General features: G+C 43.5%; 1 protein-coding gene across 1 annotated transcript in view; it reads left to right on the top strand.

Moving 5' to 3' along the window:
- Positions 1–18,047, top strand: part of PPEF1 (protein phosphatase with EF-hand domain 1) — a 340,599-nt gene that overhangs the window by 287,204 nt on the left and 35,348 nt on the right. The window contains 1 exon segment of the mRNA XM_085622647.1: positions 5,314–5,477. Coding sequence (XP_085478773.1) covers positions 5,314–5,477 — 164 coding nt within the window.

The raw sequence follows: 18,047 nt of genomic DNA, 5'->3' as shown, positions 1-18,047 counted from the left end.
TATGGAAGCTTTTAAGAGGAATTTTATTAGAAAGGGAAGGTACTGGTGGTTTAACCTAATCACTGATCAGGAACATCTCCTCTTGGGACTTTCAGGCATGAGTTAATTGGGTTTGGCGGACCAGTAGAGCTGGTGGATAACATGAGCAAGATTTTGAGGCCAAGAAGAATGAAGATCAGAGCGGCATTGCTCTGAAAAGTAAACTGTTCGTTACAGGATGTGGGATAGGTCAGCAGGTCCAGGAGAGAGGAGCAAGAACAAGGTGAACATGGTGAATGGTATGTTAGGTTTTGTAGTCAGTTGGAAGAAAATTTACATGGTTTCTAAAATGTGTTGGAATTTAGTAGGCCTAAGTGCTTTTGGGGGGATGATGGAAAGGTAGGTGTTTAAATATGTGAATTTCAGGGAGATTGTTAGGGCAGATTTTAAAGCAATGCAACTAGGTGCAGCAGTTCTGTAAGAACAAGCCTGTCTCATTCTAGAAGTTCTTTCCTCACACAGTCTTGAATGCTAGCAAAACAGGCATTGAGCATAGAATTTCCTGTTCACTTTATATTCATGCCTGAAGTCTGAATGCATAGTAAGATTTGTTTTATTGTACTTTCTAGAGTGCTTTTGTATACATTTATTTTCAAATTTAATGGAGAGACTACATAAGACTCATTGCATTACATGATGAAATGTCTAAAAGTCGGCTCGGAACGAAATATCAGGAATTAAAGCAACAGAAAAAGCTTCCTGCAGACAGCCTTAAAAGAAAAAGAAGTAGCTATGATGATCCTAAACAGTAGCAAAACATGAGATGTACAAAGATCAAGCCTCCAAAGAGCTAAATGAATTGGGAGGGTCAGACTAATAGCTTGAATGAAGGCTGCTACTGTCAATCAAGACCATAACTAGTTATTACATTTGTAAGCCCAATCTACTTCATTCTATGCAGGGAAAGATCTACTCCTCACTGCAAAAACAATGAGATCGCCTATGAAATGAAGGCTGCTATCATGAGTGCATCCTTCGCTCAGGTGCAGCGTTTGTGGTTGGCACTACCAAATCCCAAAGGCACAGCAGCAGCACAGTGACACAACACGTTTCTGTAGTCATGCAACTGTTTCTCCTGTGCCATATCTGAGCAAAGTCTTCCAGCTTGCAATGGTGATCTTGGCCAGTGCCTTCCTCTCATCTTAACACAGCCCACGATGCATAGTGCTAATGTTTCAACAGAGGGAAACTTTCTCAAAGCCCATGTTAGGTTCCGTATGAGACCAGATATCATGAGATACTAGTTTTTAGGAAAGTCTACATCACCTACAGTAATCATTTTTCATTCCCTCCATCGTGCCCTTTAATTTCTTGGCCCCTCCTTTCAGCAACTCATGTCTCTCTCATTACTTTGAGGCACCTTTATGGTGACTTAAAGAGTTAGACTAACATGATATATAACATGATACAAGCATGGTCCGCATCCATTTGTCCTTGAGTTATTGAATGTTCAACTACTGTCACAGCAACATTATTGTGTCTTCAAATGTCTACTTAGAATGCAGGCTGATGTTTGTCAAACATTAGTAGTACCCATTTTTATAAATCTGGGTTTAGGTAAGGTGAAGGAACTAATTCAGAGCTGGCTGTTAGTAGAAATGTTTCTGATTCTCGGGAAAGTGATAAATCTGGAGAATTACCCAGTGCAATTTTATTATGGTGGAGTAATTTCTGATGGAGAATTTGTCTCTTTATTCAGAACTTCCTTCAAAAATTGGATAAGTTTACATAACTAATGAACTCTAAATATGTCGTTAAGTTCTCTAATGCCCTTGGTGACTCTGTGGTTAAAGTTATAGGTCGTATTCTCTTGGAGAGATTATCTACTTGGGCAGAGGAGCATAAGGTTCTGTCGGATATCCAGTTCGGATTCCGACCGGGGAGGTCAACGGTTGCTCAGTGCCTTAACCTTTCTATGTTATTGAGTAAATACACAGTTGCCCGCCCTTGTACAGCTTACCTTGCCTTCACGGACTTGTCTTCTGCGTTTGATTGTGTCAACAGGGTCAAATTGTGGCAGTCCATGAGGGCAATGGGGGTGGACAACAGTGTTGTTAACTTTTTAGAGGACCTACATTGGTCCACCACGGCTAATGTTTGGTTTTACAAGGATCTAAGGGTGACCAGGGATTTGGAGATTACCTGGGGAGTCCGGCAAGGCTGTATTCTGGCCCCTTTTTTTATTTAATTTTTATATCAATGATCTGGACAGTGTTTTTAGAGCCACGGGCGTAGATTTTTCATGTGTAGGGAGGCACGGCATCCCTGTTTTCCTTTATGCTGATGATGCCGTTCTTTTATCTAGGACCGCATTAGGACTGCAATCTTTATTAAATGCATTCTCCAAATTTATGACGGCTCGTAATTTGGCAGTAAGTAATGCAACATCTTATATAATGCAAGTGGGGCAGCGACCTACAAAAAGTTATCAATTTAGTATTGGCCCAGAAAAGATCCCTCGTACAAATGTATTTTCTTATCTTGGGGTACTTTTGGATGACCAGCTAAATTGGGGACCACTTATTGTAAAGAAAAAGGGGAACTTGTCCCGGGTAAACGCGGCAATTTTTTAACTTTGCTTCCAAAGTAGGGAGGAAACCTATTGGAGCCATGTTAAAAGTCTATCAGGCCAAAAGCGTGGCTGTAGCAAACTATGGAAGCAAAATTTGGGGCCATATTGCTGTGAACCCTCTTCAGGTGATCGAGAATAAATTCCTGAAGCGGATGTTGTGTGTCCCGTGCGGTTTATCCAATCTAGCGGCCCATGAGGAGCTGGGAACCCCCTTTTTAAGTGATACACTGGCTCTACGCCCTCTTGTGTTCTAGATGAAGTGTTGGATGAATGAGGAGTTAACTATAAACCATTTGATTTTGCGGGAGTGCATGTCTCTTGACAAGGCAATGCGAATTCCCTGGTTAAGTTACATTAGAAGAAGTCTGGAAGGGTTAGGGTGAGCTGATTTATTTTTTAAACCTGAAACTATTGTTAAGAAAGATGTGGAATCAATTAGTTTAGCTTTTTTAACCCTTAGGAAAATGGAAAGGGATGAACAGGAGGTGCAGAAACCAAGTGTCCGGAAGTTTTTAATGTTTAAAACAACCCTGCTAACGGAGCCCTATCTTTTAGGGTCCTTATCTATACATGAGAGGTTTTTATTAACAATGTTTCTGATTAATCTTTTTCACCTTCTGTTAGCAAGGCCCAAGGGATGCAGTAGAGGACAAGTGCTTGCACCCTGTGGCTGCAACGGTCAGTCTCCACAGGATTTGTTGCACTTTATGTTCATATGTAGGTTTTATGAAACCCCCCAAAGTCATTTCTTGGTTCCCATTTTAAAGAAGTTGAATTTCATCCAGGCTCGCCCTGCTCTTTTTTATTTGTAGTTGTTGAAAGAGGATTGTTTATTTTTTACTGTGGGATATTTGAAATCTATTGTAAAAACCAGGGCCTGCTTGGATGCTTAGTTAGTGCCCGGTTAACTAGGTTCTTGATAAATTGTGAAGTTTTAGCTCACATTTCAAGGTCAAACACATAAAGGAAGTATTGTCCCACACGGCACGTTGCATTTTATAATTGCATGTAATGTCTTTTATATATATTGAATGCGGTCTTTTATCTTAACCTGTGTTTCTTATATACTGGGCTCTATACATCAAATAGTGGGGGTCCCACATATGGATTGCTATCTTATCACTTTTTTTTTATATATATTTTTTTTATTATTGTAACTGGGTTTTATGTCTTTGTGTGTTTTAACTTTCATGGTTTTATCGTATGAAACCGAATAAAGTTTATTTGATTTGATTGATTTGACAGAGAGATCGATACATCTTACTGATAGCAGTCAGCCGGTTCTGGGCATACAAGCACCCCCACACTTCTGAGCCTGAAACACTCCGGATAGCTAAGTGTCTAACAAAATAATCTCTAACCTGAATATATTTAAAAAACAACCGTTGAGGAATATCAAACATTAGCTAAAGGTTCTCAAATGATTTGAAACCATTGCAATCATACAATTGCCCAAGATGATACACACCATACTTTGCCCATTGACGGGCCGTAGGATCCTGAAATATTCCGGGCAGCATTGGATTACCCAATAAAGGAAGCTTGTTATGTATAAGAGATAGCGAAGATCTAGCTTTAATGTCCTGCCCAATATAGACGCAGTCTCTAATAGTCTTGAACCGTACACGTTTAAAATAATTAGAGTCGTTGATTCGGTATAAAAACATCTGGCTCTCTGAGCCAAGGACAAACCAATGCCAGAAATCCGTTTGCTCTGGATTCAAGAGACTGCTCAGACGGCCAACAAATGCAGCCCAAAAATAAAGTTTAAAATCAGGGAGTTCTAAACCACCCTGATTGTAGGCAAGCTTCATTTGGCCGATAGCGCGTCTTGATTTTTTATAGCCCCAAATAAAACTACTTAAAACCCCATCCAATTTACTAAAAATTGGGACTTCGTAGCGGGATCAACCTAAATAAATAAAAACATGTAGGAAGTATCTTCATCTTAATGATGTTGCATCTCCCCAGGATACTGATTGGAAGCTTGTGCCACAATTTCAGTTGCTTAGTGATAACAACTAACAGGGAATCTTAGTTTAATGAATGAATAAGTTCAACTTTAGGCGAACTACGTACCCCTAGATACATAGCAGTCGGGCATGCCCCTTCTACCAGGAGTTCCGGCTGGAATTTAAGAAGGACTTGCGTTTTATTGCTATTTAATTTGTAGCCTGAGAAAAGGCAGAGCCTCTTAGCTTCCTTGTTAATACTCTCTATTGCCACTTTTGGCTCCTCTGAAAAAATAGCGATATCATCTGTGTACGGTACGCAGTGAGTTTCAGCGAGCGCTGCCCAATGTTCAGCGGGCGTATCGTATTGTTGACCAGCAGTGCCCGAATAAATGGCTCTATATAGAGAGCAAAAAGGAGGGTGCGAAAGGGGACAGCCCTGTCTTGTGCCACAGCAATTGGATTTTTAAAAACAGTAGAATTTTCTACATTTGGGTAGAAGATTAGCCACCCTGATTTGCACTTTCTGGAGCTTAACGATCAAAAAAAAGGTTATGGTGAATTGCACTACCATAACTCACATATATAACATCTTACGGGTCATTAAGATCTCGTTTTGTTGTGGGGAAAAATGTTTTCTTTGACTGCCCGTTTCCATGCAAAGTAGTGTGCTTTTGGTGTGCAACTCAGCTTGTTGTGTGACTTATAAATTCCACCAATGTATAACCATGGATCATCTCCCTTTGTCAGGAAGAATTTCCATCAGTGAATGGGTCTCGTCGGTGGAATCAGTTCTCCATTTGGATCTTCCTTGGAGGACCCTGCGTTCCAGGCTGGTACGGCTGTCCCCAGAGGGGAGTGTTGAATATATGTCGTGTTTTGAAGATCTTCAAATGGAGCCGCCCATAAAAGAAGTGAGAGAAATTTAGCAATTTATCAGTGTTACCTAGAAAATAAAGTATGTAGGAAATGCTGTACAGCTACAGTCAAGATCCACTGGCATTTTACTGCCAATGAAAATCAAGAAGTACTATAATTCTTGTCTACGTATTCATCACTCTACATCCTTTTGTATGGCATTATAAAACTACTGCAGACTTGACTTTTACCCAAATTAGACGAGGGACTAATGCTACCAGGTGTGCATCTTCATGGGCGGTGAGCGTATGCGTGGTAGCTGAGAATGTGGACTCCCACTTGGGTGTGGCAGACTGCCTGTTGTGTTTCCCCTGAGGTCAGCAGAACTCAAGGCAGAAAAACTTGTCTTTCTGAACTACTAAAGTGTTCATTGAGATGACACCTCCTCTTCCACATCCCTCCTATGCAGGGGGGGTCGTTGAGACCTGATTGCTCTGAAAAGACCTGCTGCAGAGAAAGTTTTCAGATTTTAAAATTGTTCTTCTCCCTTTTTTAACATTAACTACAGGGAGGGTCACAGACATACATCAGACATACATTCTTAAAGTATCTTTTCTATGTTGGAAATACGAATAAAAGATAAATACTAATTCATTCCTGTTCTGGGTTTGGGATGGAAAGGCATGTGAAAAAGTAGACCAGGAATGTTTTTAGAGTCCTCAATGTATCTGTTCATATTTTGCAGCTGTTGGTCTTTGGCAAGACAGTCTTGACCTACATTTGGCAAAGGCGTATATGTTTTACTCATTAGATTAAAAAGCCATTTTGACAATATTGAAAGGCACTTTTTTCCCGAGGGTTGAGACTGAATGGTGGAACAGGTAGCCCAATAATTGCCCACAGGTTCCCACGCCTGCATTACCAAATCGGGAAACAGCTTTAGTTTTTATCATACTCAAATATTTAAATTTTGACCTTGGAACCAGCAGACATGAGTTTCAATCCCAGTTGTAGCATGTATCACAATTGTGGGCAAATTTCTGTCTCATCCAGTACCTCAAACTATAAATATGTTCAATTACGGTTTTTTTAAAGCAGGTTTAATGTAAAAACGAATTGGACTGTGGACTGTCTAATAAAATCCCACTAACATATTTCTAGCTTCCACCTCTTATCATGTTCTATTTTTCAATCTGGTTTCAAAGGGAACCTCTGCACACAAGTATCTTTTATGTACATCATTATATGAAATACAAAATATAACATAAATAGCCTAGAGGTATTTCTTTTTCTCTCTCACTATTGCACCCCTTTTCCTGTTTTTATTCCTCCTATTTATAGCTCTCCGTCCACTCTCTGCTTCACTTTAAAACCTTATCTACCTCTGTATCTCTTTTTCTCTATCTACCTCTTCCTTCCTCTCTCTGTGTCTTTCTTTCTGGGTTCCTCACCTTTCTCTCCTTATCTTATGCCTCTCACTACTTCCCTTAACTCTACCTCTAGCTCTTTAACCTCTACTTCAAATATTTTGCTATACTGTTCTCTTTACCACTATGCCTGTGTCCTACTCCTCCCACTTCTTTTACTCAGCAGAGCCAGAGGTCACTGTCTAGCCAGAGAAGTGTACACACAGTAAAGAAGAGAGGAGGGAAAAGACAGGGGAAAAGAATGAAGGAGACAATGATCAGGCTTCACCTGTTGGAATAATGAACGTTCTTGGAAGAGTGCTTTGATTTTCCCTGTTGCAACATGAATGCTAGTCGTGAAATGTTAAATGGTATCAGAAAATTAAACTCCTATTTCAAATTCTGTGTGCAAACATCGAACTTTACTATTATGGACTAGCCAACTAAACATTCACTGAGCCAATCTTACCCTGTCTTTCCTACATTGTGTGGAAAGCCAAGTTAAATAGTGAAATCCATGTAAAATATTGTAAATAAAAAGAAAATCTTGATGCAAGGGCAAAGAGAAATAGCTTTATTTAATGCTTGTTCAAACTTTCATCTTGCGCTGGTGTGATCATGAGGTGGCCTTCCCTCATTTGTATAGGGGCATGGCTCTATGCAAACGAGTGAATATATTTCCTTTGTGCCTGCACCAAATTTTAGGTGCAGACGCAGAGGCAAAACATCTCTTGGAGGCTCACGGACTGTGCACTGCATTGAGGTGCTGCACAGTCAGTATGGCTGTTGAGAGCGCCCCTTAAGGTAGAGAGATTGGAGGGTCCCATCTCCCTCTTCCAAGAGAATCTGGTCCACCTCTGGAGCAAGATGGAGCTACAACCTTTACCTGCTGCCATGTGTTTCACTAAGGCCCTTTTCTCCACGTGGGTGTGAGCTGTCAGAGTTCGCAGCCGTGCTGAGGACAGTGTTCCCTCTTATTTTTTTGTAATCGAGTGCACCGTCCTGGTCGGTGCTTGGCACACTTAATTAACAGTGGACGGTTTCGCATCCACTCTGTAACTCACTCCAATTATTTGTCTTTCTGCTCCCCTGAGCCTAGAGACTGAATACTGCTGCCATACCCATGGTAGGCAAGACAAAATGGGATTTATTTGGCTGTAGTTTTGACATCTAGAGCAGCTGGGTAAACCTCCACCTTTTGTCTTCCCTTGGTGGCAGAAAGACTACCCGGTGCCCAGTAGCGGTCCGTGGTGGGAGTGCTGCTGGGCGCTGACGTGGGGCGGGGGAGGGGCAGGGTGGGGGGTAGTAAACTACGGATTATGGCTGATTAGAGGTAAGTAAACATTTAAATACATAAAACGAATTTCGTTGTGTGCGCTGCATCGCATTTGGCGATGCAGTGCCCGCAACTAAATCCGTTTTTGGTTCAATGGCGCCCTCCCCCACACCGTAACTCCGGTTTGGTTAGGTCCCTTGTCCATTCCTGGGGCCACTTGGCCAGTCTTGGCCGGGTTCACACCTCATCCACGATATTTGCAAGCCCCGGTGGATGACTTATGTCAACTCCATACCGCCATGATTGCGGGACATAGGGCTTTGGTGCAATACGTCTCTCGCAATGTCCAGGTGGGGGCACCTGGGGTTGCGACGCAACCAGCTGGACCGGCCGGGATTACTATTAGTCCCGTCATGGTTAATTCGGTAATGGGCAAGCGCCCCCAGAATAAGGACGATATGCCTTATTGGCTTGCTGAGAAAGTGGACCAGCTGGAAGCGCTTTTTCTAAATTCTATTCCTGTGGAAAAACACAGGATCCTTACCATTAGTTTGCAGAAAGACTTAGTCCCAGAGGTAACAGATTGTGAGAACTGGGGTAAAGTGTTTGCAGCAGTCTATGCGAAGTGCTTTGGCACACCGTCTATGACTGTATTGCCCTCCGTGATTAAGCGTGTTCAGGATGAGTACGGTCCGGAGGCAGCGGTCGAGTTAGGAATGAGGCCTGTCGGCGTGTTCGACGTAGTTGCTGATCTCATCCTTGCTAACGTCAAGGGAGATGCGGTTAACTTTCAAGTGTCGAATGAGCTGCGCCTCGTCGCCGACGTCGATAAACCCCGGCAGTTACCAAAAATTATTGCGGAGGCTTATAAGATCATTGGCCACAAGAGTTTGGGTGTTAAGCCTTTTGCTAAAACAACAGCGCAACCACAAACTCAGATGGTTAAGTCTACTAAGGATGACCGTCCAGCTTTTCCTAAACAAAATTGGAAAACTAAGAAACAGGGGAAGTAGCAGCAGAAACAGGGGTCTCGTCCCGCGTCACCGATACCAGTGACTACTGAATGCACATATGAATTGCGCGATCGCACAAGAATTAGGTCTCCTGATAGATTTCAGGTCCCTGAACAACGTTCTTCTCGTTCTTCACAGGAAACATCGGTCTCACAGTCCGGTGGAGGTGAACGTGGCAAAGGTCAGGGTGCCCCTCAAGGACGAGTGCAGCCCTGCCCGGCTGATGGTAAAGGCAAGCAAGATGATTTTGCACATCAACGACCTCCGTTTCAGAAAAAGAAAGTTGCTGCACTAACAGCGTGGTATGCCACAGATAGTAAGAACACAGCTTCGGAACCTGACATGGGCACTAACGCTGCTAGACAGCGCAGCGGAGGTTACAATAGTGCGGCAAGCACTGCGTCCATATCTGAAGGCGACAGCAACTGACACATTTATTACTGTAGAAACTGTGTGAGCCCTGCATTCCTGAATCTAGATAGCACTTGTCTTAACACTTTGTCGTGCTCTTCCATGCTCGCACCATATATCAGCACGTCATCTTGGAAACAAAGCGTTTTCGGTACTCCTTTCAAGATATGCTGCATAATTCTTTGGAAGACCCCTGCCGCAGAGGCCAATCCAAACGGCATGCGGCAGAACATGAAGGTGCCCATGGGTGTGGTGAATGCAGTGAGCTCCTTGGAGTCCGGATGTAGCTCCACTTGGTGATATGCCATGGAGAGATCCAGGACGCTGAAGTAACTTGCCCTTCCCATGGTGCTTAACATCTCGTGGATGCGTGGCAAAGGATGTTTTTCCACTAATATGCTATTGTTTAGATCGCGAAGATCAATGCATACTCGAATGTCCTGACTATGACCTTTTTTTGCGATCACAATCTGGGCAACCCATTCCGAGCAATCCACTGGCTGAATGATGTTCATCTTTTCTAGCCTATCCAGCTCCTTCCTCAACGGTTCCCACATAAGATGTGGAATGGGTCTAGTTTTGTGTATTACTGGTTTGGCGTTCTTTTTTAGCTGAATTTTATGCTGGAAGTCCTTAAGTAATCCTAGATTCTCAGAGAACACCTCCGGAAACTCACTAGCAATGTCCCCACTCTGACCTGGGGGGTCTATTATCATCACCTGTTCTGGGTTATTCAGGTCCAATTTGATCCCCAGCTCCCTTTGATGCTGCCACCCCAATAGGTTCGAACCGTTCTCTACCACGTAAACTTTGCCTACCGTCCGTCTACCTTTGAAGGAAATGAGCGACTTAAACATCCCTTTCATGGGTATGGGATCTCTATTATAGCCGCTAGGAGCTATGTCGGCTTCGTCCAGCTTGTCTTGTCCTTTCTGTAGAACAGCTTCACAATCTGCAAAATTCACTAGTGTGAAAGGCGAGCACGAATCGGCGAACATCCTCACCTTCTTCCCATCGAGGGTCACCTCACATACTGGGTAACTTTGGTGCTCTTGAACTCCATTCTCCTTCACTTGTAGTATTATTTTCTTCACTTGTGTCGGCGTCGTAGTGGCTGGGCTTCCCCCCGATGTCTTCGGGAAGCACCCACAAACTCTTGCAAGATGCCCTTTCTTATTGCATTTCCTGCACCAAGCATGCCGTGCCTGGCAGTTAAGATCATTTGCCAAATGGTTGTTGCTTCCACAACGGTAGCATTTGATTTTTCCATTCTCTGAGCTTGCTGTCTGGCCCCGCCAACCTTCGTTCTTCTTTGCCGAATCATGCTTGATTTTGTACACTTCCGTTTCTTCTTCCGGTTTAATTATCTCTGAAACCTGCCCATTGGAGTCCGTCAAATGTATTTCTTTCATGCAGATTGCAGTATGCTCGATCGATTTAGCGATTTTAATAGCTTCTGTTAGATCCGGTTGTTTTTCCAATAATTTCCTTTGTATTTCTTTGCTGTTAGTACAGCGTACCGACTGATCTCTGATCAGTGAATCATTGAGCTCATTGAAAACGCACAGTTTACTTAAACCTCTGAGAACCGCAACGTATGTTGAAACGTTTTCGTGCTTGCCCTGTGTACGACTGAAAAATTAGTGTCTCTCCAAGACTACGTTTATTTTGTCCCCAAAATGATTCCGCAATTTGGTTAGCGTTGTGTCATAGGCATCGTCATCTTCTTCCTCTCCCTCAGGCTCCGGTAGAGATTCGAAGATTTTCCTACCATTTGAACCCAAATTATGTAGCAAGATATGTTGTTTCCTGAAAGCACTGAATTTTTCCCCTCCTATTGCCACTAGGTAAGACTCGAAAACCTTCTCCCAATCTTCCCATGGAATGGTTGGTTCCCCCATCTCGTTTAAAAATGGTGTGGGTTGTAGCATGCTTGCGGCTGCCATCGTGAGAAACACGACTGTTTGAGTGGATAAAACAGAATCAGGCAAAAGCCTCAATGCTCTAAAGTTACCCCACCGTTACTAAGCAAATCACCCCAAGTGCATATTTGTTAGGCAAACTAGCATGCATGTGGTTACACCAAGTGTCAGAACTTGTGCGCAAACTAAGATGTCACTATCATAGAATGCCAAAATTGTGAGCTGCCTTCACCTATGGCTCAACGAGAGTATGTTGCTGTAGGTGTGCGTGCCACCGGTCACTAGCACGCCCAAATTCTCGCTCACAGACAGCGTTCTGGGGAGCAACTGTTTAGAGGGTTGTCGAGGCAATCAGAGGTATGCGTGTCCGAAATGTTTAATACGCTGCCCCCTTGTTGGTGAAGATTTCTTAAATCCTCCTAGGGATGTTGCCGCAAGCGTTGCGCACCAAAGCAAGAAGAGAATTTCACTGTCACGTCACCGAAAATATACTTAGGTAGCCACAGGTGTGCTGAAAGATATCTGCCGTGGTGTGCGTGTCACCGAAGAGTGCATCAGGCATGCATGGATTACGTGCGTCACCGAAAATATACTTAGGTAGCCACAGGCGTGCTGAAAGATATCTGCCGTGGTGTGCGTGTCACCGAAGAGTGCATCAGGCACGCATGGATTACGTGACTCCTTAAATAAATGAATGCCGATGTGAGATGAATGTGGTGTGCGTGTCACCGAAGGATGTTTCAGGCACGCTATGGAGTGCGTGCCTCCGAAGCAGATGAAGCAGACGATCACCTTACCGGAGTTAGGACCCCGGATCGCCTCCCGACTCACTGGGAAACTTCAGATGGACCCCTCATGAGGTAACCCAGCAACGGCGCTCGACGGAGGGAGCGTCTCCAGGCTGCTTCTGCGCACACCGCCAGGAAGAAAGTTCGTCGAGATGGTAGCTCCCTGCCAGCACGGGACTCGGGTACCCTTCCCTCGTCGTGATGATATGAGGTCCTTTATTTCCACACCACTCGGGAACAGAGCTTGTCGAGATGGTCGCCCTGCAACTCCCTGCCAGCACGGGACTCGGCTCCACCGTCGCGATAAGATGAGGTCGCTCACCATCCGGACCCTTCCGGCATGAAAGCACTCACGGCCAGAGATTGCTGGATGGCACAGTAGCTAACTCGGTGACCAGATGATTGACAGCGTGAATACAAGATTCCAGTCAGAATCCCCGCTTCCCTAGCCTGGATTTCATCATAAGCTACCGCCAAAGTGAGTCGAGTGAAGAGAAGTCCTTGGAGATCACAACGCCCAGAATAAGACTTGAATTCAGAATAGAATAGAAAGGCTGCTTGAACACCAGATGCGATACCACAGGATCAGCCGATGGAGTAAGGCAGAAGGGGAGGAGTAAGGTACATCTGCCCCCTTACGCAGATCGTCGCCAGTGTTGTGAAGTAATAATTATGAAGTAAGGACAACGCGAAGGTAAGTTACAGTCCTTTATTCCTCACTCCTCTCTCCATCAATGCTTCGTGTCATCAACATTCTAAAGTCACCTTCAAGGGACACGGGGCAAACCATATGCAGTAGGGGTGGTCCAGGAATGTACCAACTATGGTCATATGTTTATGGTAACTATCGTGGGTAAATAACATGGTAATAATCTAGCAAATTAGGTACATCGTAACAGTTTCCTATGGGAATTAACATGGAGAAATCACGTTTTGGGAGCCCCCTTTTTTCTCGGCCCCCGCTTGCCGAATCACCCCGAAACTTTCAAGATAGGAGCTGACCGGAGCGCCCCACTAGTTTTGAAAAGTTCGCGATGATTCATCAACCGGTGCCAAAGTGATTGGGAAAAGAAAAAAGGCTTTTTGAATAGAAACAAGGTCCTAACTATAACTACCTACTGGTGACTTACAGTAGGTAATATACATATATATATATATTACCTACTGGCCGTTGCCAGTATGTAGTTATAGTTAGGACCTGTTTTCCATAGAAAATCCGCAACATTCTATTTGGAATAACTTTGGCGCGCGTTGACGAATCTTCGCAAAATTTTCAAAACATTTGGCCAGCTCCGGTCCGCTCCTGTCCTGAAAGTCTCGGGATAATTCGTGTAGTGGGGGCTGAGAAAAAGGGGGGTCCCAAAACATGTTTTCCCCATGCAATTTCCCATAAGACCTTTAGCCGCAGCTACAGCCCGAACTGCTGAACGGAATTACACCAAATTTGGCAGAAAGGTAGACCTTGGTTCAGAGTCGTGCCTTTTGCTTAAATGGTGTAAATCCGTTCAGTAGTTCCTGAGAAAATCAAAATCAAAATCACATATATATTTGGGCGGAGCCTAACCACACATCTCATCGTGAGATCTGATTGGCTGTCAGTACTTCATCCAAGAAGTGTTGGCAGCCATCTTGGGACCAATATACATAATAGCACCTCATTAAAAAGCATTGCAGTTAATAGAAGGTTTTAAGACTTTAGTTACATTATAAATCATTTGTTGATGGTACCATACTCATTTTAGGAATTGTGGTGTGTTCTAAGGTGATTTTACCATGTGAAAAAGCCTTCTGTTGTGATATCATGAATCATGTTTGAGAGAAAACTATTTTCTCATGCTTTTCTCACAGAGGTTTTCAAGGTGATCTATAAGCTAAACTGAGAGCATATTTTCTGTAAATTCACATTATCTTTCTCAGTCATGTGAGAATGAAGTCTGATATTCTCAGTAAAACATGTACATCCAACAAGGGCAGAGACTGTCAGTTGATTCCTTTGTGTTCTACTGCAGCTTCCCAGAGTGTTCTAAAGAACAACTAGAGCGCTAACAGTCCTACTTATGACAAACGTATTGCACACCTGAAGCCATCTTGATTGGAATAAAGTAGTAACTCTTAAACATTTCATTTAAAAAGGAACAAAATGAGGGGGTTCATTTTACCATAGAAAGTATGATTAGTGCTGCAGAAAGAAAAGATAGGGCACATTTTGAGTAACTTCTCAAATCCTCTTCTATTTTCATTAAAACATTCTGACAAGCAGACTTAAACATGCACTTTCAATACCAGCAGTAGACTTCCCTGGTGAGCAGTAGCTTTACTACAGTGATCTATTGAGCAACTAGAGTGCTAACATTCTGAATTTATGGCAAATGTGTGACACATCTGAATGCCTTCTTGATGGAATCAAAGTAAAAAACTGAAAGTATTTCCTACTGAGGAGACTGTAGTAAATGAGGAAATTAGAAAACTTCATAACAAATAAGTCTCCCAAGATGGCCACCAGAGACCAAAGAGCCCAAATGTAGCACAAATATCACCCAGATGTAGCCCACGTATAGCCCAATGACAGAATGTCCCAGAGTGTTCTAACGAACAACTAGAGCGCTAACAGTCTTACTTATGACAAAAAAAGTATGGCACACCTGAAGCCATCTTGATTGGAATAAAGTGGTAACACTTAAAACATTTAATTTGCAAAGGAACAAAATGAGGGGGTTCATTTTGCCATAGAAATTATGATTAGTGCTGCAGAAAGAAAAATTAGGGCACATTTTGACTTCTCAAATCCTCTTCTATTTCATAAAAAAATTCTGACATGCAGACTGAAACATGCACTTTTAATACCAGCAGCAGACTTCCGTGGTGAGCAGTAGCTTTACTACAGTGATCTAATGAGCAACTAGAGTGCTAACATTCAGAATTTATGGCAAATGTGTGACATATCTGAATACCTTCTTGATGGAATCAAAGTAAAAAACTGAAAGCATTTCCTACTGAGGAGACTGCTGTAAATGAGGAAATTAGAAAACTTTATAACAAATAAGTCTCCCAAGATGGCCACCAGAGACAAAAGAGCCCAAATGTAGCACAAATATCACCCAGATGTAGCCCATGTATAGCCCAATGACAGAATGTCCCAGAGTGTTCTAACGAACAACTAGAGCGCTAACAGTCTTACTTATGACAAAAGTATGGCACACCTAAAGCCATCTTGATTGGAATAAAGTGGTAACACTTAAAACATTTAATTTGCAAAGGGACAAAATGAGGGGGTTCATTTTGCCATAGAAATTATGATTAGTGCTGCAGAAAGAAAAATTAGGGCACATTTTGACTTCTCAAATCCTCTTCTATTTCATAAAAAAATTCTGACATGCAGACTGAAACATGCACTTTTAATACCAGCAGCAGACTTCCGTGGTGAGCAGTAGCTTTACTACAGTGATCTAATGAGCAACTAGAGTGCTAACATTCTGAATTTATGGCAAATGTGTGACATATCTGAATACCTTCTTGATGAAATCAAAGTAAAAAATTGAAAGCATTTCCTACTGAGGAGACTGCTGTAAATGAGGAAATTAGGAAACTTCATAACAAACAAATCTCCCTAGCTGGCCACCAGAGACAAAAGAGCCCAAATGCAGCACAAATATCACCCAGATGTAGCCCAATGACAGAAGTGTGCAAAACACTTATTTTTTGTGTTTTTGCAATTTTATATAGTGCAGACATGTCAGGGATTAGAGTGCTTTACATGAGCATTGGTTACAACACACAAGATCAAATTCATTTTTGTTGTAGACATGGGGAGATTAAGTGATTTTACCAGAATCACAGAATGTTGAGCTGAAGCAGAAACTCCATCCTGGTTCCCCAGTTTCAAAGTCTGCAGCTCTGGAAGTAACATCACATCCTCTCCCCTAAGTGCAACATTTAATCAAGTGGTCAACTGGATAAAAAAACATAAAGATAACAAATAATTTAAAAGTGCTTTGTCGCTATTTGAAAACTCAGAAAGTATGTCCTCATTTTAGTTTTTTAGAGCACTAACCATAATTTTGATGCAAATAAGACCTTCTCATATATGTAATTTCTAAAAGAAATGCTCTAGGTATTACAGTTTTGATTACATCAAGATGACGTCAGGCGTTCCACACTTTTGTAATAAATATAGAATGTTAGCAATCTAGTTGTTCATTAGGGTACTGTTGAGAGGCAGAGGCCAGGGGCACGGACTCTGAAAATTGAAGGCAGGTAGGAGGGTGCAGAGGCAATAATTTGACCACACGGGCAGGCAGGAAGGGCAGTGGCAGCACAACAGACTATGGAGGGCAGTGGAAAGGGGGGCAGGGGCAACAAACCAACAATACAGGACTGGCAAGAGAGGCTGTGGCAATATAATAGACAATTGTGGGCAGAAGGAAGAGGCAGTGGTAGTACAACCATACATGCCAACAGACCCGATTCAGTCAGGAAACGTCCAATGTTTTTAAGCTCAAATGGGCTTTATTTGAACTGTCTTCTGTCTACAATCTCCTCTTTTTCAATGTAACTCAAAGGAGAAAATCAATACCCCAGTTTTTTTCCAAAATCTCCCTCTTACCAAGTTCAAAATGTTCGCAAGTATGGTACATTGGATCATGGAAGGCAGGAGGAATTGGGGTAGGGACATGGACTCGGATAACAGAGGATAGGAGGGACATGGAGAGGTGCACCAAACTAACCCTACAGAGCAGGCATCAGGGTTTGCAGCAGCACAATACATCACACAGGGCATGCGGGACAGGAGTGCAGCACAACAATCCATAGAAAGCAATAGGGAAGGGACAGGACCATGCACATGGACAACAGAGAACAGAGGGGAAAGAGGCAATGGAAGCTAGCTGACCATAATGGACAGACAGGAGAGAAAGCTGCAGCATAACAGACCATAAAGGGCAGGAGGGATGGATCAGGGGCATTACAATGGAACAGACAAGCCAGGAGGGAGGGAATAGGGGTCTGCACATGGAAACAGAGGGCTGGGGAAGGGGGCAGGGCAGGAGCAGCAAGATGACCATGGAGGTCAGGCAGGATGGGCACTAGAAACAAGACACACCATGGAGAGCAACAGTGAGACTATGATGGCATACACCCAGACCATGGAGGGAAGGTGTGAGGCGGCCAGGGGCAACTAGCTGACTACACAGGGAAGGTGGGAGGGGCAGTGGCAGCACAGAAGACCATGCATGGCAAGCGGGAGGGTTAGTGGCAGCACAATAGCTATGATGGGCAAGAAGGAGGGTTCAGGGCCATGCACAAAGGACCATGGAGGATAGAAGGGAGGGTCAGGACCTGGGCACAGACAAGAGAGTTCAGGGAAAGGGGCATCACAACAGACCGCACGGGGCAGGCAGGAGGAGCAGTTGCAGCACAACAGACCAGGGAGAGCAGAAGAGTGTGGCAGTAAAATGGACCATTGAGGACAGGAGGAAGGGGATAGGGGCATGGCATGTGGACAGGCAGGGTGGAGGTGGCAGGGACAGGTTACAGTCATCTGACAATGCTAGGCAGGTGGGAGGGGAGTGGCAGCTCAACAGAACACTCAGAGTAGATAGGAGTGGCAGGTCCATGGAACATGGTGGGCAAAAAGGATGGAGCAGGGGCATGCACAAAGACATCAGAGGGCAGGGGGAAGGAGAATAGGGGCAGAAAGCTAAGCACAGAGGTTAAGTAGGAGGTCAATGATGGGGCATAGAATTGGGCAATGGAGGGCAGGAGGAGTGGACTGGTACATCATGCTAAATGGAGGGCAGTGGCAGCACATCAGA

Source organism: Triturus cristatus, chromosome 8, assembly GCF_964204655.1.
Source record: "Triturus cristatus chromosome 8, aTriCri1.1, whole genome shotgun sequence".
NCBI lineage: Eukaryota > Metazoa > Chordata > Amphibia > Caudata > Salamandridae > Triturus > Triturus cristatus.
Note: the sequence above shows the minus strand (reverse complement) of the source record. Positions and strands in the feature narration are given on the sequence as shown.